Here is a 24,668-nt window from a genome sequence, read left to right on the forward strand (position 1 = left end):
TACTGTCCTCCCTGCAGCATAGATGATGTTCACTTGAGTATCAGATACTGCTGTCTGTGTTTGCTTTTGTTATCGCCACCATCAGTAGGTCTCTTTAAAAAAAGACCAGCTCTGACCAGACACCATGGAGAAAAGAGAGATACCATTTATCCTCTTCCTTCTAGCTGATTAGCTCTTTCCCATGGCATAAATGCCACTGAGAGCTGATTCTCCTAACCTAGGATGAAAATCCGGGTGGCACACCTGGCTCCCTTGGATCACGCATAACCTATCATGGAGCGTTCAGCAAACTGGACACTCCCAATTAAACACACACCGCCTTCTAGGCACACGACCTCTCTACACCTCCTGCATGGTATCTGTCCACTTTCTAACCCACAAGTCTGCACGGCTTTGAGAGATCTGGTTGTATGCCTAAAGCCAAGGAGGCCGTGCTCAGCTGCCGCCATGAATGGTGGCGTGACCTCGAGGGTATCTGGCCGCTGCGGACCCAGTGTGACTCCAGTAGGCAAAGGCTGATGGCCTAAAAATGCAGGGCTTGCAGCTGGCTGCTTCAGGGGCCTGTTCTGGGTTGTAGTCGTGGATCACTTGGAGAAGGGTGGCACACAACGACATGTCCCCTTACTGCTAGCTTAATGGCTTAGGGAGGGTAGGAGATGATGGTGGCCAGACTATTTCTTCTTGAGATCTGAGAAGATCATGCTGAGGTTGGCTGGTTGGGTAGTCCTCAATTTCAGGCTAGGTCATTCTTGCAGGTAACCTCCAGAACATGCACATGCTAGGTGGTACCACGGAAAGGCCCACCTTCTCTGCATTCATCCTGATTCCCTGACCAAAACCAAAATAAATAATAGAGGATGAAATTAAAATTGAGAGAACATATCAGTAGCTTAAGGGCAAGAAAATATGTGGAATACGATATTGCAACCAAATAGGGAATTCAGGGGTGAATCCAAGTACGGTTGGATTTACACATGTAGCTGTGCCCTGCAATGGTACCATGGGATCAAGGCAGGTTAGTTGCCCGCAGTCACAGAGCAGAGTAACGATGCTGCATTAAAGGCCCTCTGCCTTTTCTTTCACCCCTTCTTCCTGCAAGGTACAAGCGGAGGATGGACGAGGCCGGGGCAGCAGGACGAGCCCCCAGGCTGAGATGCCGAGGCCCCTGGTGTGCTGGCCTCCCCTCAGCTCCTCCCCGGCGGGACGCCAGGTAACCCCACGTCCCCGGGGGAGCGGCGCTGGGCTCCGTGGGGCACCGTGGGGCAATGGGGTCGCAGCCCGCCGGGGTCGCAGGGCGGGCCGGGCCCCGGGGCGGCAGGGGCGTGCGTGCACCGCCCTGAAGGTCACCCTGCAAGGGCGGCTGCGGCCTGTTGTGGCTGTTCCTCCGCAGTCCCTGCTGCAGCCCCCGGGGTGGGCAAGCGGGCAGGGCAGGACCCGCTCCTCAACCCCGCCAGCCGCGCCCCCGGGAGCCCCCGCCCGGCAGGTGCTTCCACCGCGGACGCGGCGGAGCGCGGGGCCGGGAGGGGAGCGCCGGTGGCATGACATATTCCGCAGCCGCGCTACACGTGAGCCAGCCGGAGCGTGGCGGGGCCGGGAGGAAAGGGGCGGGGGGGCCGGTGCGGGGCGGCAGCGGGAGGAGGAGGGGAGGAAGGCGCCCGCCCGATCAGCCTCCGCTGCGGCGCTGCCGGCCGGCCGGCGGCGGGAGCCAGGACCCGCGGGCCGCGGCGGGGGGGGGCGGGGGCTGAAGTACCAGGCGGGGCCCGGCGGCCCCGGCACAACCGCGCGCGCCCGCGCGTACAGGTGTGCAGGCACGTGCACGCGCACACATGCGCACGCAGCCGTGCCTGCAGCTACAGGCGGGCAGGGACACGCAGCCCACGCCTGCACACCCGTGCGCGCGCACCCGCGGGCACGCACGTGCCCGCCACGCCCCTGCCCGGCGGCCGGGCAGAGCGCAGGTGCGCGGCGGGGCGGCCCCGCGCCCACCCGCGCGGCAGCCGGTGCCGCAGACCCCCGTCCGCCCCCTCCCGCCCCGACCGCTCCCACGGCCGGCGCGCCCCCCCGCCCCCCCTCAACGGGGCCCGCCCGCCGCTGGGGCCCGCCCCCAGGGCCCTTTGCCGGGCGCCGATTGGCGGCGGCGGCGGCGGGGCGGAGCCGGCGGTGTATATGAAGGGGCGCGGCAGGCGGGGAGCGCGGTTACTGTGTGGCTCGTGGGTTCCGAGGTGGTCCCCGTTGCCGCCCGCCGCCGCTCCCGCCCGCGCCCCCGGTCGCTTCCCCCTCCCCCCCCTCCCCTGACCCGCCAGGCCAGCGCCGCCAGCTGTCCCGCAGCGCGGGCGGGCGCACCCAGACCTTCCCGGTGCCGCGGGGCGCGGAGTCCGGCCGGGGCCTGCCGGCGCCGCCTGCCGAGGGCTAGACCTCTCCCCGCCGCTCGCCCGCCCGCCCGCTCGCCATGGCCCGCGGGAAGGCCAAGGACGGCGACGGCAACTGGAAGAAATTCATCTGGAACTCGGAGAAGAAGGAGCTGCTGGGCCGCACCGGGGGCAGCTGGTGTGAGTGTCGGGCCGTGGGCGGCGAGGCCGGGTCGGGGGGCGGCGGTGGCGGCGATGCGGCGGGCACTGCAGCACGGCCCGCGGCGCCCCGCCTCCGCCGGCTGCGGCGGGGCTGCGGCCCGCGGCGGACCAGGGGGCCGGGGCCGGCGCGACGCGTCCCCGCGGGGAGAGGGCGAGGGGTCCTTGTTCCCCCCGGCCGCCTCCCGCGTGGGCGGTGGGGGCCAGGAGGCGCTGCCCGCGTAGGTGCGACTTCACGTGGGGCCCGGGGTGAGGCAGGGTCTGTCCCCGGTGCCGGGATGGAGCCCGGGGCGGGCCGACCTTGGCGAGGGCACCTCGTCCTTGGGCCTCCTTCCCCGGCGGCTGGCCCGGCCCGGGAGCATCGCCGTCGGGAGAGCCTGCCCTCCCAGCCGTCGTCTGCCTTAGGCTTCAGGGTGGCTTTTCTTTTATTCCCTTTTTTCTCGTCGAGAGGGAACAATTGGCTTTTAATGCCCCTGCGAGAAGGGAAATGGCTACATGTGCATTTCTGATCAAATGCTCGTGATGTGTTTATTGGGTGCTGTACAAATAGCACTTAGAGGCTTTTAACACTTTCTTTACGCAAATAGCCTTCCAGTTGCCGCCGACCACAGCTCGTGTGCCACGCTTGCGGTGTTGAATTTGGCTCCTGTTGTAATGGATCAGCCGGAGGTGCCACATCCGGAGCTGCCAGCTTTAGCTCTGGCAGGCGGGCGGACTAGAGCAGGCTTCTGCTGTATCTTTACGTGAGCAGAATTGGGTTGTGGGTGCGCATGGATAGGTATCTCCTGCTCCTGAGGCACCAGGCAGCTGCGCAGTGCTTCAGACGCGGAGGCTGAACCAGGTCCTTCTCCCAGCGCGCCCGTACCTGTCTGCCTGGGACCGATTTCCATTTGCAGAGTCGACGGGCAGGCTGGCGATCCGACGTCTCTGTTACAAGCCTACCTGTTGCGGGAAGCTTTCTCGTTCAACCCGGTCGTGCTCGGTTGCTAGACCCGCTGTGTATTTTCTGAGACCTCGGAGTGGTTTTGACCTTTAAAGGTGTCTTTGGTGTTAAGAGCATCCTGGCTGGGAACCTGATTAAATAAGCTACCTCCCAGCGTTTGCCTTTTGATGTTACAAAACTCAAAGGCGTTACGCTGCAGACAACAGCGTTAGTGTTTGGTTTGTTACAACAGCACCTCCTATGACTGTGCTCTGGAAAAAATTTCCACACGTCCCTGACGTCACAGCCATTTGCTTTACGCTGCCTGGATACCAAAGAGTGCTTTTAACTCCTGGAGCACCACGTTACCACATGCAGCCCTGCTCCCCAGCCCTGGCTACCTCCCCTGCCTCCGGTGCACGTGAAGAAGAGGAGAGGATGGAGTTGCCTTTCTGACGGTGTCCCTCAGCCTCCGTGTTGCTGGCTGTTCCTCCTGCTCGCCTGTCTTTCATAGACTTGAGAACAGCCAGAACCGCCTGCTTTCATCGGGAGGCTTCTCCAGTGATGGGGCTTTTTTTACCACGGGGCTGGGGAGCGAGGAGGAATACTTCTACCTGCTGCTTCCTCCCCTTCCCTTGTAGCTCGTTGCTTCAAGTCCTTCAAATAAACCACCTCTTTCTTTGTTTGCAATTAGATGAGGACAGTCTGAGATCAAGCGGGTTCTCTTTCAAGTACTCTTTGGCCTCTGCGCTGGCCTGCTTGTTCCTGCAGCCTGATTAGCATAGAGTTGCTTGGCATGGGCTGGCTTATCCTTCCCGTAGGCGGCCTGGTGATGCCTAGTACGGCATGTTACTGTGCAGTTAATCAGTTGAGATAATCCTTGTAAACTGGTAACTGATACCCAGAGTCTGAGGCATGCTGCGTCTCCAGGCTCTTCTGCCCCCCACCCCCAGATTATTCTGGGCATCTCCCTTCAGACCAAAACTAAATTAAATCTTTCATTATTATGTAATTCACTTTTTAATTAGTATGAGCTGTGCTGGAATGCCTTTGTAGATGTATAAGGCTGGTAAACGTGCGGTACCGTGACATGTCTGAGTGCTTTCCTACAGCTGAGATGGAGTATTGGAGCCAATTGGAGCCTGAATTCTGTTCCTGTTGTCTTTAATAGAGGCAATAGCCAGAATTACTAGGGGAGATCAGGCTTTGCAATTGCTTGTAAACCCGAACAAAACATTTTGCTGTAGAGTGTCCTGGAAATAGCTTTGAGGCCCAGAGCTTTGTGAAATGGGTGCCCTTCAGAGCGCGCCCGTGGTACGGCTTCTTGCCGTTGGGCACTCGCTTCACTGAAAGTCTGTGTCTTGTGATAGCGCGCGATGGGAGTGCTCTGACAGCCAAGGGATCCTTTAAATATTGAAGAACACGGATTAATTTTTGTTTTACAATCCCAAATCCCGATTCACGGATTTCTAGGTTTTCAGGGGCTCATGCTTCCAGCCCCACAAACAGCTGGAGTGACTTACGTTTTCCGTCTGCGTCAGGGCATAATCTCGCTGTTAAATCTGCCTCTGCCATGGGGCTTGCCATCTGAGTTCAGGGCGTTGGGTGCTCGTTGCAAATGGCAAAGGTTGGAAATTTTTTCCTGAAATGTGACGGCCTTGAGGGCTTGATTTGATTCCTCTTCCTGTTTGTTTTCTCTTGCAGTTAAGATCCTCCTCTTCTATGTCATCTTCTATGGTTGCCTGGCAGGTATATTCATTGGGACCATCCAAGTGATGTTGCTCACTGTCAGTGAATTTGAGCCCAAATACCAGGATCGAGTGGCACCTCCAGGTAACTAAATAGGAGGCCTATGTTTGACTGGGTGCAAGCTGTTCTGGGGAGGCGGGTTGGTTACTCACTTCAAGAAGGAGGATGAAATAAATATGTGTTGCAGCAACGACATGCTTATAGGGGGTGGGTACGTTCTCAGCCTTCTGTGTTAACAGTGCTGGGGCTCGAAGGCAATCCGGCTAGAATTAAAGGTTGCATCACATGAAATATGCCTCCTGTGTGAGAGGAGGTTGAACCTGGATTGCTTTCTTCCCGTCCCCTAAACGGAAGCGATGGAGTGAGGCTAAGAGGTGTCCCTTGGGAATGAGCTGTATGAAGAAGCTGGGTTCAGTTTTTCTTTCTTCACAGCTACTGCATTCCCATGGGTAAGCGAAGGGACAAAGGTAAAATGTTAACTTCATCTGTGAAACTGGGGTGCACAAGGAGAAAGGGGACAGGACCAATTCCGGGTGTGCTTACTGAACCGTATTAGCCAACACGGCACTACACTGTGTGATCTAGAGGAGACGGTAGCGTTTACTGCTGGGTATTCCAATGGCACTGCCTCGTGGGAGGTTAAAGGGGGGTCTTGTAGTTGCTGGTGCGTGACCTATCTTTACTAGACAAAGCAAGCCTCTGCTCAAAGTTAAAATGATCCCTTGAGTGGTGCCTGTGGCCAGCCTGCCTTGGGTAGGGGCGAAGGGAGTAACTAGCCCCTGCCGCAGGTTCCCGGCTCTGCCTGTCCAGGCTCTGCTGCGCTGTCTGGTTCCCGCCGCAGCCAGCGGCGGCTCAGAGCGTGGTGGGGGAGCTGCGCCACTGCTGCTTTCCCACATTACAAATGACCTTGAGGCTGCTTGGCACTGGGGATGGTAACGATCTGTCTCCAGTTGCTCTGTAAAACAGTTCAGAAGCTTTTAATAACAGTGGTATTTAAGTGACAATTGTGAGGCCGATGGCTTGTAGCTACAGAAACTGGCTCTGGTGTTGCACGGTGTCTTACAGCCCCGCTGTCTGCAGTGCTATGCTGTGATTATTCCCTGCTCTAACAACACAGGGAACATTACCATTGCCAGTTGGTGGTGTATCTCAGCGAAGAATCATCTTTTTCAGACAATTGCTTTTGCACTTTCTAAAGACGGAGCGGAGACTGGAAGTGCTGTGTTAGCGCATGGCACTGCTCAATGTACCAGCATGGCTGGGGTAAATGCTGTCTTAAGCACTGGAAGTGGCTGTTCCCATCTCTGCCATGGGCTCTGACATTTGCAGGAAAGACTAAACGGTCACTGATACTGCCCAGAGCCGTTAGCTGCCTCTGAAAAGCCAACATGGCTAATGGTGGAGTAGTTGTTATTTTAGTAATGTGTTTTTCCCCGGCTGAAGCCCAGTGGTCTCACCAGACGTGAAATAATTAGCAAAGAAGCCCGGGGATCTTGGGTCACATCCAGATAGACCTGCTGTTTAGCCTGATGTCGCATAATTACTCATTCTAGGTAAACCGCTCACTTTCTGTGCAACAGCAGTTTGCAATTCTAATTTCAAAGCGTCTCTGGGGTAGAATTTTTGTGTAAGATTTCAGCCTGCAGAGGATTTTCATTCATCTCTTAATTGCATACTGCACCAGTTTTTCTGGGGCTTACCCTTTTTTCACCAAAAAAAGGAACTGAATTTCAAGATGCCCTTGTAGGGCGTACTAAAGAAATCAAAATGGAGGAAGAATGAAAAGGTCGTCGGGGATCTCTGTAATGAGCTTTCAGGACATGTACTGAAATCAAGGGGAAAAAAAATCCAGCTTCTTGAATACATGACAGTAGGCAGCCCAATAAACAAGGGTTTTGAACAAAGCTGTAATGGCACACGCACGCAACTTCAAGGAAATAATTACCAGTTAATAGTACAGTCCTTTGCAGGGCATCATGTGACAAATCTTTCTATAGATGTGGGCAAGCTGGGGATAAGGCGTGGTGGAGGCTGGCTCTTAACGACAAGTCCGTTCCTCATTGTGTAGCACAGCAGCCATTAGACCACAACGAGTCAAAAATAACCTTTTAACGTGGGCTTTCAGAGAGATTGACACTGCAGTGAGTTGCTGCACTGCTGTGCTCTGGAGGTCGTGTAGGGCTCTCCCCTGCGCTGCAGGCACAACCCCTTTTCTGACAGCAGATACGTGTGCGGGCACGTTTGCTCCTGCACTTGGTGAGCATCAAACGCAGATTTTTTGTGATCTGGGACCCCTGCAGACTATGAACTCCGTAAAACAGGGTGTTGTGCAATTCTAATTCCTGCTTCTTGTGGGACCATTTGTAAGCCAAGTAAGTATATTGGCAGCTTGATAGAGCTGGGGATATTCTAGGAAGCTAGAAAACCTGGTTTTGTGCTTGTAACAGTGCTCTGTCCTTGGGCAAGTGGCTGTTGTGTCAGCCCAAAATGGCTGGGAAAGGGAAAACTACACTCCCCTTCAGGATTTGCAGGAGAAAATGCTGTAGGGGCTGCTATAATATCACTCTTGTTCCGCAATATAACAGATTTCATAACAGTAACAGAACCTACAGGATGTTTTATTGAGTTATTGACAAGGGTATAACATTGGAAGCCATAAAGTGCTATTTTTGTAGCCAAGTGTCATTAATATGCTAATTGGTTTCTGCATTGAACACAACAGGAATGTTATACAGGGCTTCAGGGCAAGCTGGGTTTTGTACCTTTCCATGATACTCCCCCCCCACCTGCCCTTCTTTTGTCTTGGGGTAGGGAAGTGACAGTGCCGTCACCTTCTTGTCCAGCCTTGCCATCGCCCCAGCTCCTGTTCCATGTGTGCTGTGGGCTCAGACTCTGCGTTAAGCACAGAGGACTTACCCTGCTAATAGGGAAGGATGGGGATATTGCCTCTTAAACACAGTGCACTGAGTGTTTAAAAAATAACACTCCACTCGCCTCCTACCCCACTATAAATTGGGCCGTGTATCCTGCCATCTTGTGGCGTGCGTCCTGTGAAACACAGCATCCCATCCCGAGGGCTGGCGTAGGGGCCAGAGAGCTCACCGCTGCCTAAGGCTGCTCTTAAGTGGCAGCTGGAAGGAAGAACCCTGGCTCAAGCCAGGGGATTTCGGGTGTCCCTGCTTCAGGTGCTGCCTGGCCACGATGTGCCTGGGCAGTGAGCGTGTCATGGAGAAGGCTGCTGTGGTGTGTGTTCCCCACTTGGCTTCTTTAGCCTGGATAGCAGCAGGGAGGGAGGTGGCAGGAAGGCCCCAAGGAGCATTTGCTGCCTCCTGTGAAGTTTTTCACTTCTCTGCTTCTGTCTCTTGTTGTCTCAGCACCCATGTTTGGAAAAAGCTCTGAATCTCAAGCTCCAGGGATGCTGTCTGCCAAGCAGGTTTCGCTGCACTTGTAGAAAACGTGCACCTGCTTTTTGCGCTTTGGGGTGAGGCAGAGGGTGACTGGAAGCTTGGAAGGGCATTGCTTGGTATGGAGGCTTTCAAAGTTGATCCTCATTTAGCGAGCCGGGGGTGGGTGGTAAATAGGAATGGTGTAGTGATCACTCAATTTGTCATCTGTGTCATGCCAGGAGTTTTCAGACTCATTCTGTATCAAGATGACATGGTATTTGGAAATGAGCATTGCATGGTGAAGCAAGAGTGGTTACTACTGACTTAAACAACCTTTCCTAATAACAAGCCTGACTTCCCACTTCTAGTTTCTTCCTCTTCACCCTCAGGACACTGTTTTTCCTGAAGTCTTACTCTTGCAGCTTAGAGCGATAAAGTCTGTGTGGAAAATCTGGTTCTAAATGAACTTGAATAAATGTGATTTTTAATCTGCAGTGGTGTTTTGGAAGTGGAACTGTGGCTGAAGAAAAAAATCAATGACTTTACATGCTTTTTTTTTTTGGCTTTTGGTACATTTGTACACCCACAGTTAGCGAGCCAACAGAAGGTGGTGTCTGTTACCAAGTCAAGGCATCATTCATCACTTCTGTGGACAGTGTCAGTCAAGTGAAGACAGGAATCATATTTCCAAGCAATGCACTCAAGAGCCAATTGCAGAAGCTTTCTGAAGTAGTTTGTCAGTATTTTAGCAGTAAGTTACTTGATTCTTCCACATGTGGAGAACAGCATCGCCGCATGTGACACCATGGTGCATCCCTGTGCTGATCGCATGAGATGCAGAACTGGCACACAGATGATAGTCTGAAGATGGGGAGAGGATTGTTTAGACTCCTGGCTGTGAAAGCCCTTGAAGCTTTGTTTCTTTCCCCCATGGGACTTGCTTATGAATGGCTTCCTCGCGTGCATGAAGCCTCCAAGAGGCTTATTCATACCTGTAACTTATTGGAGCCACATACTTCCTTAGGTGTCTGGCAACCCACGGTGGGTAGCACTGGAATGGCTCAGCTTTGTAATTTTTTTTTTCTTGTCCCTACTTGCTTCAGTTCCTTAATGGGGATGAGAGAAGGTTACGGAAGTGTTCTGCAGAGGTTACCTCTTCTTGTACCAAATCAACACACTTTTTTTTTTTAAACAAGGTTGCTTAAGAAGGATTCAGTGATAGTGCTCCTCTGAAGCTTTTATGTTGGCTATGGGATGTACAAATGGAAAACCAAGAAGGGAATGATAAATCTGTGCTTAGGGCTTTGTCTGGCCTGTGTCTGTGGCAGGCATGTGAGAATGGAGGTGGTGGTGGAAGCCAGTGATACATTTTTAATCAGGATAAAGCTATTTTCTCTAACAAGTCTCATCACAAAGATTTCCTTCCTTGCTTTGTAAGTGGGAAGATTGATCTCCACTTTGCTCTTGTCCTAAACAAAGTAGCTGCTGTACCAAAGCCTGGACCAGTGTGGTTCATCCAAGTACCTGTAAATGCCCGCAGTGAGGCTGACAGCAGCCCAGCTATGGCCACAGGCCAAGCCTACCCTGGTGGGAACGGTTGTTGTCTTGCACTGGCCGCTGGAACAGCTGCACGCAGGTGCTGCTTGGGCTTTGGCGCTGTTCCGCAAGGATCTGCGAGACAGAGGTGTTTTGGGGTGGGAGGCTGTTCTCCCAACAGTGTCACTTGTGTCATGGGCAGACGTTTGGCTTTGGACTGTACATACCAGTGGCCAGGCTCTCCTAAGGACAGAACAGGGTGGCTTTTTACGCACCACAGGGTGTATATTGCTGACCTTCCCTTCACCTTTGCCACACCTCATGGGTGCCTTTGTGCATTGCCTTGGATGAGACAAAAAAAAAAAGACAGAGGTGGGGAGTTCCTTTTGTTTTAGAGATCCTGAGCAAAACTAGTAGCTTAGCTGCCCAACCGAAGGTTAGCAAGCCTGGCCAAGCCTTCTTGGATTTTATATTTATACACTTGAATGACACACCTGTAACTTGAACTCTGGAAAAGGCAGATCCAGGAGAGGAACCAAGGCCTGGCCTGCCTTTGCTGCAATTCCAGATAGTCACTTCAAGTGACTCTGAGCCTTTTGCTTCCCAGCTGAGTGGTAACATGAGGAAGGTCTGACAGGATGGGATTGAAGTCCCTTACTAAAATTGAACCCAGCTTATTTATTTTACATATATTTATTTATAACTGTTGATGAAGCAAGAAAGCAAGTAATTGCTCAAAAAGGTGTTGAAAGCCACTGTCTTTGGAGGGTAGGGTGTAATTCTGCTAGTGGAGTAGTAAGTTGCTTCTAAACTTGTAACACTCGGCCTGGCGAATTTGTACCAGAGGGAGTTTTGAGCGGTTCAAGCTGCTTCCTGGAATAAAACTTGAATTGCCCGAGCTACTCGCTGGGTGTCTCGCTATCTTTGGTGACTAGGAGCTGCGTTTAGGGGAACAAAGCTAATCTTTGTCCTAGTTACAAATTCCAACTCAGTGGGTAGCGGGGGTGGGGGGGTAGCAGTGAGCTGGCTTGAGAAGGGACTAAGCAGAAGCACTCAAGTGGCTTTGGAAAAATTGCTGCAGTCACAAGCTCTTGCGGGCTGGGGCCAGCCCGCTAAGCTGCCTGAGTTTTGCACTGGGGGAACTTGTTGGCAACAGGCCTGTTCTGAAAGCTGTCACAGCAAATGCTGCTGCCCTGCTCCTTTTTCTTGTTCTTGCTAAAATGAAGATGACAAACTGAACAGAAGTCAAGACCTCAATAATTACAGTGGCCACCACAAGAGCAGCATGAACTCCAGTCCCCATTACTTAAGTTTAAGGTGTTAGCCATGCATCGATGCATTCAATTAAAATGTGACCTAAACCGCGCGCGGGAGCAGCTATTTCCAGGTCCCATAATGAAAAGCAAAGGGGTTGCCACTTTTCATCACCTGTAGGCACTACTTGTATCTAGTCCCTTCTCTTCTCCGTGCCTTCTTTTTCTATTCATCCTCCTGAAGTCAAAAGCAGAGCTAGTTCCGCAGCCCGGAATCTGGGACAGTCGTTTAAACATCTCTCCTGTGTGGTGGTATTTCCTACTCACCTGCTCTGCGGTCAGCTGCTGAATAGAGAGCTCAGCAGGCTCTTTCTGCTGTCAGAAGCACCTGCTTGCGGAGTGAAAAAAAACCCAGAGAAAGCGACCAGGCTGATGAATTTACTGAGCGAGAAAATGTCTCCTGCCCTGCGTCCTACAGGGAGGCTACACAAAGGCAGCGTGGATTACAGCCAGCAGAGAGTGACCGCGCCTGACTTGGGGGACCTCTCCTCTTTTATTGCGAGGGTTCACAAGCGGGCAGCTCTGTATCCTACACACGTGGGTTTTGCAGACTTTTGGGTCAACCTGATGGGGATACATACATAAGAGCAGCCTTCTGTGGGACTCCATTTCGTGCAGTTGGTTTCACATGCAGACAGTTTCTGTTCCGTCCTTGAGGAGGAGGAGGCAGAACTGGGCAGGGGACCTGTGGTTGCCTGTTTTTCTGAAGGAAAACCTTGACTTGTAGCTTCTCTTCTGTGATTTTTATCTGCTTAGTGATGCAAACATCGTGATGAATATTCCAGACTGTTGTTGGAAAGAGGAGATAAAAGCCCCTCAAAGCCCCCCCTCCCCTCTAGTGAGCTTAAGGTGTTTTGCCTGAGTCCTGGAGTCTGAAAAATAGAGATTAGAATGATTATGTTCTTGATGTGCATTGTATTGCCTGGGGGCTGCACAGCTCTGAGGTGTAATTAATGTTTTCTTCCTGATTTTGCTTTTCTTAGGACTGACTCAAATCCCCCAGGTACAAAAGACAGAAATTTCCTTTACCGCCTCCGATCCCAAAAGTTTTGACCCGTATGTGAAGAACCTTGAGAAGTTCTTAAAGGACTACAACGCTGAGCAACAAAGTGAAAGCATCATATTTCAGGATTGTGGGGGTAAGTCTCGAGTGTTTCCTGCAGCTGAGGGCTCTGGCCAGCACCTCTGTGTCAGGTCCGTTGGAAGCCGAGGGTGAGCAGTGGTGGTCCCTGTCTTCGGCTTTTTACTGTAACCAAGGGCATGTTGGTGAGCTGGCAGGCTCTGGTTTCGGGCGTATGGCTGCTCGTTATGTTAGTCTGGACAGACCAGACTTGGCAGGGATGTACCTGGAAGCTCACTGCAGAGGTGGTGTGGTTGGTAACTCCTCGATTTCACTTGGGGAAAGTTGCAGCTGACTCTGAGAAGCACACAGTGCTGACCTTAACCTCTCTGAAAGCTACGGGGGTTTTACGCACGACTTTGCTAAAGCCAGTGTCGGTCCTCTTGATGCAATGCAGCGAAACATTTGGGAGGTATTAATTTTAATAGTTTATATGATGAGACTTACCGCCTCATAATACGTGCATATAAAATCTGAGGGGAACCTGCTTGTAAAAGCTGCCAAAAAAAAAAAATAGTCTCTGAGCCAGTGGATTACAAAAGCGTGTTCTCTTGTCATCTGGAAGAATCCTCAGTTAAAAAGAAAAGCCCTGCAAACTTGCTGGTCTGGGACCAGCCCACCCGTGGGGGGGTGGCTGGGTGCAGGTCTGTGGTGTCACCCGTTTGGACGAGGGGGAAATCCAGACCGCACAGTGAAGCCTAAGTGTTGCTGTTACCGACAAGCAAGAGATCGTGTTGCGTACCGTACAGTTGTCTTTCCTTTCCCCCACCGTGACAGACATGCCTACCGATTACAAAGAGAGAGGACCATATAATGATGCCCAGGGCCAGAAGAAGGTCTGCAAGTTCAAACGTGAATGGCTGGAAAACTGTTCTGGAATGAACGATCCCACCTTTGGGTACAGGGATGGCAAACCATGCATCCTCGTCAAGCTCAACAGAATTATCGGCTTCAAACCTAAGGCAAGTATCTCTTCCCTTTCTAGCAGAAGCTACTGGTAAGGAGGAGGAGTTGGCTGCACGTTTGCTGTGCCTGCTTTTCTGTCTGGAGAGAGATCAGTATTGAACCCCTCCTGCAGAGGAGAAACTGTGAGATGATTTGAGTAGCTGGCTTTAAAAAGACTTTTCATGAGAAAGCAATGAAAACCGCACACTGGAAGCAGGTAACAAGTAGTAATGAACCTCACAGTGCCAACTCCTGGTTATTTATCTGGTAACTTCTGAGCCTGCTGACTGAATTGCTCTAACAGCGTATTTCCTTCAAATGATAAAACCCATTTTAAGTTCCTGTGTGCTTCCATGGGACCGTCCCAGACTGACTCTATCTGTAGTAAGATCAGCACGTTGTGTCATGGCCCGATCTACTCCGTGCTTTCCTCAGGCAGTGTAGAGTTGCCTGCCTTGCTAAAACCACTTAATTAAATGAAGTAGTGCTCGTATTAACTGTCAGACTGAAACATAGGCTACGAAGTGCAGATTGTGTCTTAGAGCCAGGCACAGCTCTTGCTTGCAAGAAAGGTGAGCAGGCCTTCAGGTTAATGCAGTTTCCCAGATGCTGTTGGATGGCTCTGTCACCCGCTTGCTCTGTGCTGCACCCGAAGGCCTGTTTGCAGTAATGCTGAAGGATGTTAATCTGCACAGGAACGGTTCTTACCTCAAGTTTTTTTCCCAACACATTTAAATGCTAAAAAATTCTCTTAAGAATTCAGTGGCAGAGCACATACTGTTGAATCAGGTGGTGTGCAAAGCCTGCCACTCCATCTTCTGGATGGAAAACAGTGCAAATGGTGTGCTAAGCTGCCTTCACCAGCATCCCTCGGTGCGGTCCAGGGTGGGGAATGGTGCTCTGTAGCTAACGAGTTGCGAGGAACAGTTTTCTTCAAAGGGAGCCTGCCCGTCTGTGCTGAGAGATGAGCTGAGTTGAGTTTCAGCTTATCCAATCCAGGGTGGAAACAGTGGGTGCATTTTAGCAGGAATGTGCTGCGCTTGGTATGCGGTGGCTGTGGGATGACACAAGACATGCACGTTTGACTGGGGAAGAGCAGGGTTTGGTGTGTTCTTCTCTTTGCCACGGAGCTCTGAGGAGCTCCAGACCACGTTAGGCAGCAGGGCCTAGCCAAGGAAGGACTTCACGCGCTTCATTTAGACATGACATGTGTGTCCAAGGCAATTGTTTTCCTTGTTCCACACTCTGGCAGAGACCCTGTAGCTCTTGCGTTGGGCAAGGTGTGTGCAAGGCAGATGTGAGACTTGCAAGGTTGTGAAGCAAAACTACTGCACTTGTAGTTTGAGACCCAGAACCAACACCAGGGTTGGTGCTGCCACCTTTCCCCGATGTACTTGGAGCCTTTGTCCTTCCCTGCAGGTGGTGTCGAAGTTCACCGAGGTCAGGGCGTCACTGCCGCCCTCTGTTCATTCTCGTGCGCCTCAGTCCCAAGGCACACACCTGGTGGGCAGGTGGCAAAGCCTCCCACAGCGCGTCTCCTCCTGCTGCTGCCTAGGCTTTGCACAAACGCGCCCCGTTAGCCAGCGCTCGGCTGTGGAACGCTTTCCCCAGTGACACCACGGAATTAAAAGCAGCCTGACCTGCTTGCCTTGGTACCCGGAGCAGTAAAGCTGTTGGAACAGGCAACAGCTCTGCTTGGGTGAAGTTCTCCTGCTTCCAGTTGCGTTACACTGCTTGTCTGTCCCAAGAACCATCACCATGAGCTGTTGTCTCTGAAACTGAGCTAGAAGGGACTCTGGGTAACGGCACGTGTTCAGTACCGCTGACCTCTGCTGCTGCAGAGCCGCTCCAGCCTGCAGAGAAGTGTCCGCTGTGTAACATCCCCTTGCTTTGCGTTTCTTTTAGGCTCCGGTAAATGAGAGCCTCCCTCCAGAGGTTATGGCGAAATACAACCCGTTTCTCATCCCTGTCCACTGCACTGCCAAGGTAAGTTGAAATGCAGTCGAGCAGTCGGGAAGCCGCAGGGGAAGACTTTAAGTCTTTGTCCCAGTGCAGTTACCCCTCTCTGCCTTTCCGCAGGCAACGGGGCGGGGTTTCACTTGGGATAGCTCCCTCTGGGGACAGGACTTTCTCAAAACCCCACCGATGATGGATGACAGTTGGTGCTGCCGTCACAGGGAGGAGTAAAAGCAGGGCCAGATAGTAAAAGGTGTCCTCAAAAGTAGCCATTTTGCTTCCAAGTGCTGTACTGGAGCTCTTGGCGTAGGTGGCTGAAAAAAGGACTCCAGGGAAGAGGTGTTTTACTTGGCGTTGTAAAGCAGCTGAGAAACGGCAAACTTTTTTTTTTTTTTTTAGTCAAAAATAGCCCATCGGTATGACAGGAAGCTGTGGTGGCTTCTGAATGCGTAACGTGGTTGGGGTTTTAAATAAAAGCCCTTTTCCTGGCTGATGCGTGGTGGGAGGCGCTTACTGTGTAGCTGCTGGTGAGACAGCACTCAGGTGCCCTCGTCCCCAGTGGGACGTCCTCGTGCTGTCAGGGTGAGGGTCAGCGATGACCAAAGCGAGGTCGTGGTCTTGGTGAGCAATGCCCGCTGCTGCTGGGGGAATGGGCTGCCAAAGGCTGCCTGCGGGTGATTGTCACTGTTTGTTTTTCCTTTTCCCACCTCTAGAGAGAGGAGGATGCAGACAAAATAGGCACAGTGGAGTACTATGGGATGGGCGGCTACCCCGGCTTTGCCCTGCAGTACTACCCCTACTACGGCAAGCTCCTGCAGCCGCGGTACCTGCAGCCGCTGGTGGCGGTGCAGTTCACCAACCTGACCTACGACATGGAGGTGCGCGTGGAATGCAAGGCCTATGGGCAGAACATCCAGTACAGCGACAAAGACCGCTTCCAGGGACGCTTTGATATTAAATTTGACATAAAAAGCAGCTGATTGTAAGCACAACTCTCTTCCCCCTCCCCCTCCTCCTAGCCATTTAAAAAGGTTAAAAAAAAAAAAGAACAAAAAAGAAAACCTACTAGTCTTGAACAAACTGTCATACGTATGGGACCTACACGTAATCTATATGCTTTACACTAGCTTTCCGCATTTACTAGGTTAGAATGTAAACAAAGTGTAGCAATAGCGACAAATATTTATTCTACTGTAAATGACAAAAGAAAACAAAATTGAGCCTTGGGACATGCCCATTTTTACTGTAAATTATGATTCCATAACTGACTTGTAGTAAGCAGTGTTTCTGGCCCCTAAGTATTGCTGCCTTGTGTATTTTATTTAGTGTACAGTACTATAGGTGCATACTCTGGTCATTTTTCAAGCCATGTATTGTATCTGTTTTCTACTTCTTGTGAGCAAAGACTTTTGCTGTCCAAGGTGTAAATACTCAATGGGACTAGAACTGGCATGATACTTCTCATTGTTCTGTTCCTTTTCAAAGAAAGGCCCACCTGTGAGACTCTATTTAACAGCACTCCATACGGCTTCTGACTTTTCCGTGATGTTAGGGTATTTTATTTGGAGGGGTGGCAGGGGAAACTAACTTAAGTGAAGTTAAAGAGAACAGATGATTGTGTACTGTGCTTTGTAGCGAATGCAGTCTCTCTCTCCACCTTTTCCCTCATCCTCCAGTATGTTGTGTGAGAGACCGGGTCAGACTATCACTCTCCGCAGTGATAGGCATAACTCTTCGCTTTGTATATTTTCTTTTATTTTTCTTTTTTTTTTTTTCCTGCTGGAGGCATCGCACACTGTGGTGCTAATGTCTTTATTGAATGTTTTAACCATTTTCATGGTGGAAGAATTTTATATTTATGCAGTTGTACAATTTTATTTTTTCTGCAAGAAAGTGTAATGTATGAAATAAACCAAAGTCACATGTTTGAAAAAAAAAATCTTTATTTTAAACTTTATAAAAGCAATGCAGTACCCCATAGAATGGTGTTAAATGTTGTCTAAAGTGCAAAACTCTATGTTCTAACATGTAATAATAGCCAGGAGTACAGTGCTCTTGTTGATCTTGTATTTCAGTCAGGTTGAAACATTGGACAAATAAATGAATGAACACACTGTTCTGTGTGCGCGTCTTTTGCGTTGGGTGAGGATGGCGGCTGTTAGTTGTCCAGAATCTTGAAGAAGTACTGTACCTATTTCAGATGGAAAACACATCTTTATTGTTCCCAGAACCTCTCAGCTGAAGGTAACTGAAAAGGGCTTTGGGACTGCCTTACATTGCTGCTCCTGCCTGGGAGCGGAGGTGGTGTTACACATCAGCTGTACAACAGCGGGGTTGGGGGTTACTTATTTGTCTCCCCTCTCCCTGAGCTGCGTGTGGCACATGTGCCTGCAATCACACCAGCCAGGAACCCCAAGTCTTCACTGGTCTCACCAGTACTACACGTTCTCCATGGCGGGAGGCAGGGGCCACACATTCTAGCAGTAACTACAGGTAAAAATGGTTGGTGCTGAGCGTGGGCCAAAGCCCCCACCAGCAGCGTGTGCTGCAGGCCCCGAGGGGAGGGTGTGGGCTGAAGTCACAAGCAGCAGAGCGGGAGTTTCAGAGCAGCGGCTTGGTGCTGAAACAGGCTCTGCCTGGTGGGGCAGCTCGGAGGTGACAAGACGTGGCAGCTGGCTTCCTGCAGGCGTCACGACCGCTTTGTGCTGCGTGACGCAGGCTACGAGGGAGAATTTCTCTGTGTAAAGTGACAAAACACAACTGTCCTACAGCAACCTGCTGGATAAAGCCCTTCTAAGTGGAATGCACGATACTGGAAACAAGCTGCTCAACTTTTGCCATCTGCTAGGCGAGGCCGGGGGATGGCCGGCCGTGGTGGGCAGCGCATGCGTGCAGCAGCTGTTTCACGCTGCTCCCATGGGGCAGGAGTGAGCAGAAATCTCACCTGCAACTTTCACTTGCTCCTGTATGTTTATGGTGAGGCAAGGATTTAACAAAGATGCTGTGATTAAAGCGCTAAGATACTCCCTGAGGGAAGCTCCACCTCCAGAAGAGCTGAGCTGGTGTGGCCCTCAGCAACTGGTGGGTGTACTACTGTCACCATTTTGGGGGGGGGGGTGGTGTTGCATGGCGCAAGGTTTGGCAGGATCACCTGCCTGTGCAATTCAATTCTTAAGTGCACAGCCTATGATGGGTTTAAAAAAAAAAACAACAAACAAACAAACCCCAAACCCACCCCCCACAAAAAAAAAAAAAAAAAGGAAAAAAAACCACCCCAGATACTGCTTTATTTATAACTGACCAAACTCATGGTTAGATAATATATCACCTTTTGATTTGCTATATGAGCACAAAGTCCAAGCATGAGCTAATAATAAAGATAATGGCTTATTCCGGGGGGTGGGACAAACATTGTAGAAAACTTATGGTGCCTGCGTTGGCTTCTGTGAGCAAGTGTCAAAACAAAAAAAAAAAAAAAAAAAAAAAAAAAGGGGGGGGGGAGGGTGGGCCTCATATAATGTACGCTTTAGCATATGAAATAAAGCAAACCCAACACTTTAACACCCCCCCACACACACACACCCCCTGCGCCCCCATCACTGTGTAGTACCAAATCAGTGAAAGCCGGCTGCCCTGCCCCAATCCCTCATCAACTCGGCCGTAACCGCAGCCCCAGCTGCGCTCCCCCCCGTTCCCCCCCCAATTAGCAACGCTGCTGTAATTTGGCAGCCCTACTACAGATACAGCATTAAAAGGCTGTAGGATGGTTAAAATCCCCCCCCCCCCCCCAGCAGGTACAGCCTGTTGCTGGCCAGGCAGCTCGCCTCAGGGCACCACTTTTGGCACACAACAGCCTCCATACGAGAATGACCTTTCACAACACTGCTGCCGACACAGCCTTGCTGTGCTAAATGGCCAGGGGAGTGTGTGTGTGTGTGTATATCAAGATGTGATTTCTCATTAAACCCCCTCTAAAATTTGCATTGCTTTCAAGATTTTTTTTTTTTTTTTCCTAAAAAAAAAAATAAATAAATTTGTGCTGCATTGCCTGTGTACAAGCTCTTCCCCTCAGGAAGGCGTTGCTTTCTTTACTGCCTAATAGGACGTTACATTATAAACTGCCAGTTCGAACATGTTGTTCTTTCTGCCACATTGGAGCAACACAGTTAAGTATAATTGTAGCCATTAAAGTGAATTTTATCTCCCTTCTTGTTGACACAGGACACCTGCATTTCAAGGTTAGAGACATACAAAAATACCAATTAAAAAAAAAAAAAAAAAAAAAAAGCAGCAGAGAGAGACAGAGACACACACACACACACCCCCTCACACCCCCCCCCCCCCCCCCCCACCCCCGCACATTTAAGGACAAGACCCTTTAAGGCTGTGTCTGCACGAACACTTGCACCAACACGCAGCAGCTACCAGTTTTACAGCTCTGAGCATTGGCGCTTCTGGGCTTCTGTCCCCAGTTTGGCCGAGGGCAGCTGGCCGGCACGGGCCAGGCACGACCCTCGGCGTGTGCGGGGAGCTGTGCCAAGAGCAAAGAAAAAGGCCAAGCACAGCAGAGTCTGCTCCGCTGTGGGTAGTAACTCTGGGTCCAGCCTCGGCCTGGGGCGCTGACACAACTGCTGCCACCGCAGGCCCCTTCTCCCCGCGCTGGGGCAGGTTTAACAGAGCTGCACCACCTCCACCCACCCACACCCACACACACACACCCCCAGCTTGCTGTGCCCTCCGGGGGGGTTAGGGCCTGATCCGCCCCTGCAGCACCCGCTGACCCAGGTGAATGCTGCCCTCTCCCACCTCCTGCTCACTCGCTCTTAGCCACAAACGGCATTGCGCTATGTTAGTCCTTAAAAGCCCCTGATTTTGTGGAAGCAGTTTTCCCAGGGCAGCCGGGACAACCTCAGCGCACTTAGAACCTATGGAAAACCTTTTCCTCCTCAATGGGCTTTCATAGGATTGCTGAAGATCCCCACAGGCCGTACTGACAAGGCTCGGGCATCAGAACAAGCACACTATGTATTGCATAGCGTGCAAAACTAGGTGCCGGTATCTTATCTTTATATGTAATTATCTTTATGTGGGTCAGCTGCCACCCAGTTCCCAGTAAAACCAGTTAAGAGCTGACACATCTGTGGTACACAGAAAGGATCCTTCTCTCCAAGAACCTCACCCTTGAGAGCACGGCCGTGCTGGACATGGAACACCAGGAACAAGGGACATCCGTTACTCCGCTCACACAAGACATGCAGTGTTTTGCAGAAGAACAAAGACCAAGGATTTCAGCACCACCAAGAGATTTGGAGACAGCTTGAAGAACCCATTCTAAAAGTACAGGTCCTTTTCCAGGGGAATCCAGGACTTGGTGGTACTTGCCTGGAGCATCCAGATGGGGGTTAAGTATTCCAAAGCACTCTGTATTTTAGGAAATACACTTACCCTCTTTCCCAGGGTCCGAGTATAGTATAAACCACAAAACAGGGAGCTGTGCCTGTACAAAACATCTCAACAAGCCTCACATTTGACTTAGGGCAAGGTCAGCTTCTCTGAGCCAAGCACACCTCTGGTCTCTTTACAGGACCCAAAGGTGGCAGAGGGCAAACTCACACCAGGAACTGATCTGAAACCAACCAAATGCACTTCACAGATGCCACCCAAATGCCCTTCAAATGATGCTAACATTCAAGTGTGCTCACTCCTTCCCAGGGGGGAAAGAGGATTAAATTTAACACCAGCCCTCTCCTTACAGATCCCAGGAACCATCTACCTGCTTTACAGCACACGCAGCTACACCTGCTCTAGCTCCTGGTCAGGGACAAATAACAATAATGCTCAGGAAGTAATAAAGGGTGAATAGCTGTGACCTTCTGATTCTGACCCTATAAACTGCTCCACTGAGGAGGAGCTGAGAGCTGCTTCAAGTCCGTGAGGTTTTGCTTCAGCCACACATGTGCTCTGCAAAACTCGCGCTAATGAAGCTGGCCGCTCCCTCTGGGTGCTTCCATGCGTCACTGCAAAGTTTGAGGAGTTAATATAGCAGACAATGACAAAATCCAGTCTAATGCCCTGGCTGAGCACAAACAATTATCATCTGAACAATGTGTGCCCTAAGAGCATGTAGAGGCCAGGCAAAATAATATTTTTTTTTTTAAAAAGAAAAAAAAAAAAAAAGAGGGAAGCAAATCGAGTGAAGCAGCCAGTCTTCCAAGGGAGAGCAAAAGATCTTGCTAAATAACAGGACTCAGCACAGGCACAAAGCGCCCTTGAGATTTCAAGTGCAAGAATCACAGACACCTACAATTTAACTCTCCTCCTGCTCAGAAAACAAAGCAAAAAGCGGTGCTGGTGAGAGGTGCCAGCTGAGCAGCTTTGGAGTCAGAGCTTTTGTCTACAGCAGGGCAGACGAAGGTACACCTTGAACAGTACCAGCGTAGCGTGCAGGCTGCGTTACAGCTTGCCTCGAGGAAAACCAGCACTGAAAGGGTACCTCAGCGTTCCCCATCCATTCCCCTTGCTCCCTTGGGCTGGCAGTTTTCAATAAGAGACCCTGTTAGTAACATTTGTGACAGCAGCAAGGGGGCTGACGGCGAGACATCCTAGTAGGAAATGCGCTGAGATCACAGATTCACTTCTCATCCATCGCCAGAAAGATGACAGCAATTTCAGTCCGTCCTCATCTCTGCCAAACCAGAGCTGGCAGCCGGGAGATGGAAGGCTCTTCCATCCCTGCGTTCATTTAGAGCCTGTCAGTCATCTCAGTGCCTTCCACGCAGCTGGACAGACACTCACCAGTACCCTCTCCCCAAAACCACCACAAAACTGTATCCCCTTGGTTCAGCGTAGGTATCCAGGCACATAATCCAAAGAGTCTTTGCTGACCTAAATTTTCAGCATCAGTACACTCTCCCTCAACGCTTAGGTCTTACAATTTTTTACAGGTTATCTCAGTTTGAGGTCACTAGCAGAAACCAAAAATCTCTCTTTGCCCATTAATCTTGGTTTCTACATCAGCATGAACCTGCCAAGTCTGTCAGCAAGAGCACTTGCTAACACCTGAAACGCATTTCAGCTGCAGTTCACTCAGCTGACTCACATGACTAAATCATTAGCTTAACACACCAAAAACTCATGGATTCAAACCACCCTTCCAGCCACAAGCAGTCCAGAAATAAAAATGCTTGCCAAAGAAGAGGGTCTGCTTACTCACTGTGTTATTTGTTCTGAAAATAAAAAATTCTTTTCCCACATGAACCTGAAGAGGGTTTAGTCCCAGGAAGTTTGTTCAAAACCAAGGAAAGTTCAGTCACTCCTGCCTCTCTCTCAAGCGTCATGCACTGTAAGAAATAAAGGCAGTCAGGCTGCCCAAGGCAGAACACTTTGTACACATGCACTTCAACTGTCCGAGTTAATTTCTTAAGTACAACTGGGACAAAAACCCCTATGCACCAAAAAATAAAACGTTGCAATGGAAGGTTTTATTAAAGAAACACTACAGGGTAACCGCGCGTTCTGCTTTTACGCTATGTGCTGTTAACACAGTCACCCCAAACACTGTGTATGGTTATGATCAACTCTGAAGATACAGTGAAAGAGAAGGGCAAGGGAAGCTATTTGGAAATTGTACCACAAAATAAAAGATTAGAGAAATCTGAAGTCCAAACAAGATGTAAATGAGAGGACAAGACAGTAAGTTGTTACACCACAATCAAAACACCAAGAAAGCAAGTTCTATGCTATTTACTCCATAATAACTACAACAAAAATAAGTGAACCCCAAAACTTAGTTTAAATAACAAAGTGTTGGTTTTACATCGTACATAACTACTGTGCTGACTCAGACCACCGATTTCTGAAGTGCAGGTACTTGTAGATCTAATTAGACGGTACAGGTTCACTGAAACTCCCCGCTCCGCAGCGTGAGCCAGCTGCTGAGTAGCTGGGGCTGAACATATTAGCCCAGGACTCTCTCACGAGGACCTCTACTCCTTCTTTAGCAACATCTCTGGTCACCATCAAAAGAGATCACTGGCCTAGTAGAGCCACTGGAATTAAGTAAATTGAAAGGTCCTGGCTCCCACTGCACATGAAAACCTACAACACGACAGCAAGTACTGCTTTCCCAAGGATCCCAAGCAGCTCACTGAGTCACCAGGACCACTGCCTCTGCACTTCATGCGTATCTTGAGGGACACTTGCCTGCCTCAAAATCGGGAGCTCCTCTGCAGCTCTTGTATGATGCCCTTGAGCCAGCCAGCTTAGGCACAGATGAGATGCTAGGTGCAACATGCCCTGAACACTGGATAAAAACGCTGAGAAGAACCCCTGCTGCTAGCACCTAAAATATCTAAGCAAAACCTGGTTTGGATGCCCCACAGGCATTGTGGGGGCTCCTTGCCAAGGCTGAGCTATGGCTCTCCAGCCTACTCAGAGAACACTGAAAGTCACGGTCCTCACGAGCTACCAGATCATGGCCAGTAGAGGAGAAAGTGGTTTCAGAGAGAGAACAAGAACACGTTTCCACCCACACCATGGATTCAAGCGAGGCTGGAAGCAACAAGCAAACAAATGAAGTAGAAGGCAGCCAGCATTTAAAGCTCTTTCTGAGCAACCAAGATGTTCTGCAGGGTAGTATTTGGTCAGGGGACACAACAGGCTACACCTGGCAGCAGGGTAAAAGTTATGGCAGGTGAGACAATAACAAAACAGTCTGAAAAAACCCCAACCAAACAAAAGCACCACCCCGTCCACAAGTAGTGGCCTTGCATGCACCATCACAAGCCCCTGTGTAGACTGCGGATACCTAGCTGACAGGAAACGTCCCACCAAACTAATGGCATCAATTTCCCCAACATAGCGCTCAAAGTACCTTCTCAGCAACACCACTGAATCTAGAAAGCTCCATTCCCCTGTGGAACGGGTCAATATTAAGAGGCCAAGAGCTCATCTGGAGCCTCAGCAGCCCTCTGCGATTTCAACATTCCTGCTGTGTGCTAAACCATGGACCATCATGGCAGGACTAAACTCCTGACACCTGAGTGACCAAGTTGCTACTCAATAGCGGGACTGAGTGCGGCAGCTACCACACACCGCCCACAGTTCCTGGTTCGTGGCTGGACAGCCTCGGCACACTGTCTCACCCCCGCAGGACAGCGGTAACTACCGCTGACA

At 50.8% G+C, this 24,668-nt stretch overlaps 2 protein-coding genes across 2 annotated transcripts in view; one reads left to right on the plus strand and one right to left on the minus strand.

Moving 5' to 3' along the window:
• The first annotated feature begins 2,439 nt into the window (after positions 1 to 2,439).
• Positions 2,440 to 17,608, plus strand: ATP1B1 (ATPase Na+/K+ transporting subunit beta 1). The gene is made up of 6 exons (XM_086478218.1): positions 2,440 to 2,549; positions 5,194 to 5,322; positions 12,457 to 12,612; positions 13,371 to 13,555; positions 15,444 to 15,524; positions 16,208 to 17,608. The coding sequence occupies exons 1-6, from the start codon at positions 2,450 to 2,452 to the stop codon at positions 16,472 to 16,474; spliced, it is 918 nt and encodes a 305-aa protein (XP_086334344.1). The 5' UTR covers positions 2,440 to 2,449; the 3' UTR covers positions 16,475 to 17,608.
• NME7 (NME/NM23 family member 7) overlaps positions 17,220 to 24,668 on the minus strand; it is a 96,987-nt gene continuing 89,538 nt past the window's right edge. The window contains exon 12 of the mRNA XM_086478209.1: positions 17,220 to 17,685. Coding sequence (XP_086334335.1) covers positions 17,653 to 17,685 — 33 coding nt within the window. The 3' untranslated portion in view covers positions 17,220 to 17,652. The remainder of the gene's footprint in view (positions 17,686 to 24,668) is intronic.

Source organism: Leptosomus discolor, chromosome 1 (assembly GCF_034619465.1).
Source record: "Leptosomus discolor isolate bLepDis1 chromosome 1, bLepDis1.hap2, whole genome shotgun sequence".
Lineage (NCBI taxonomy): Eukaryota > Metazoa > Chordata > Aves > Leptosomiformes > Leptosomidae > Leptosomus > Leptosomus discolor.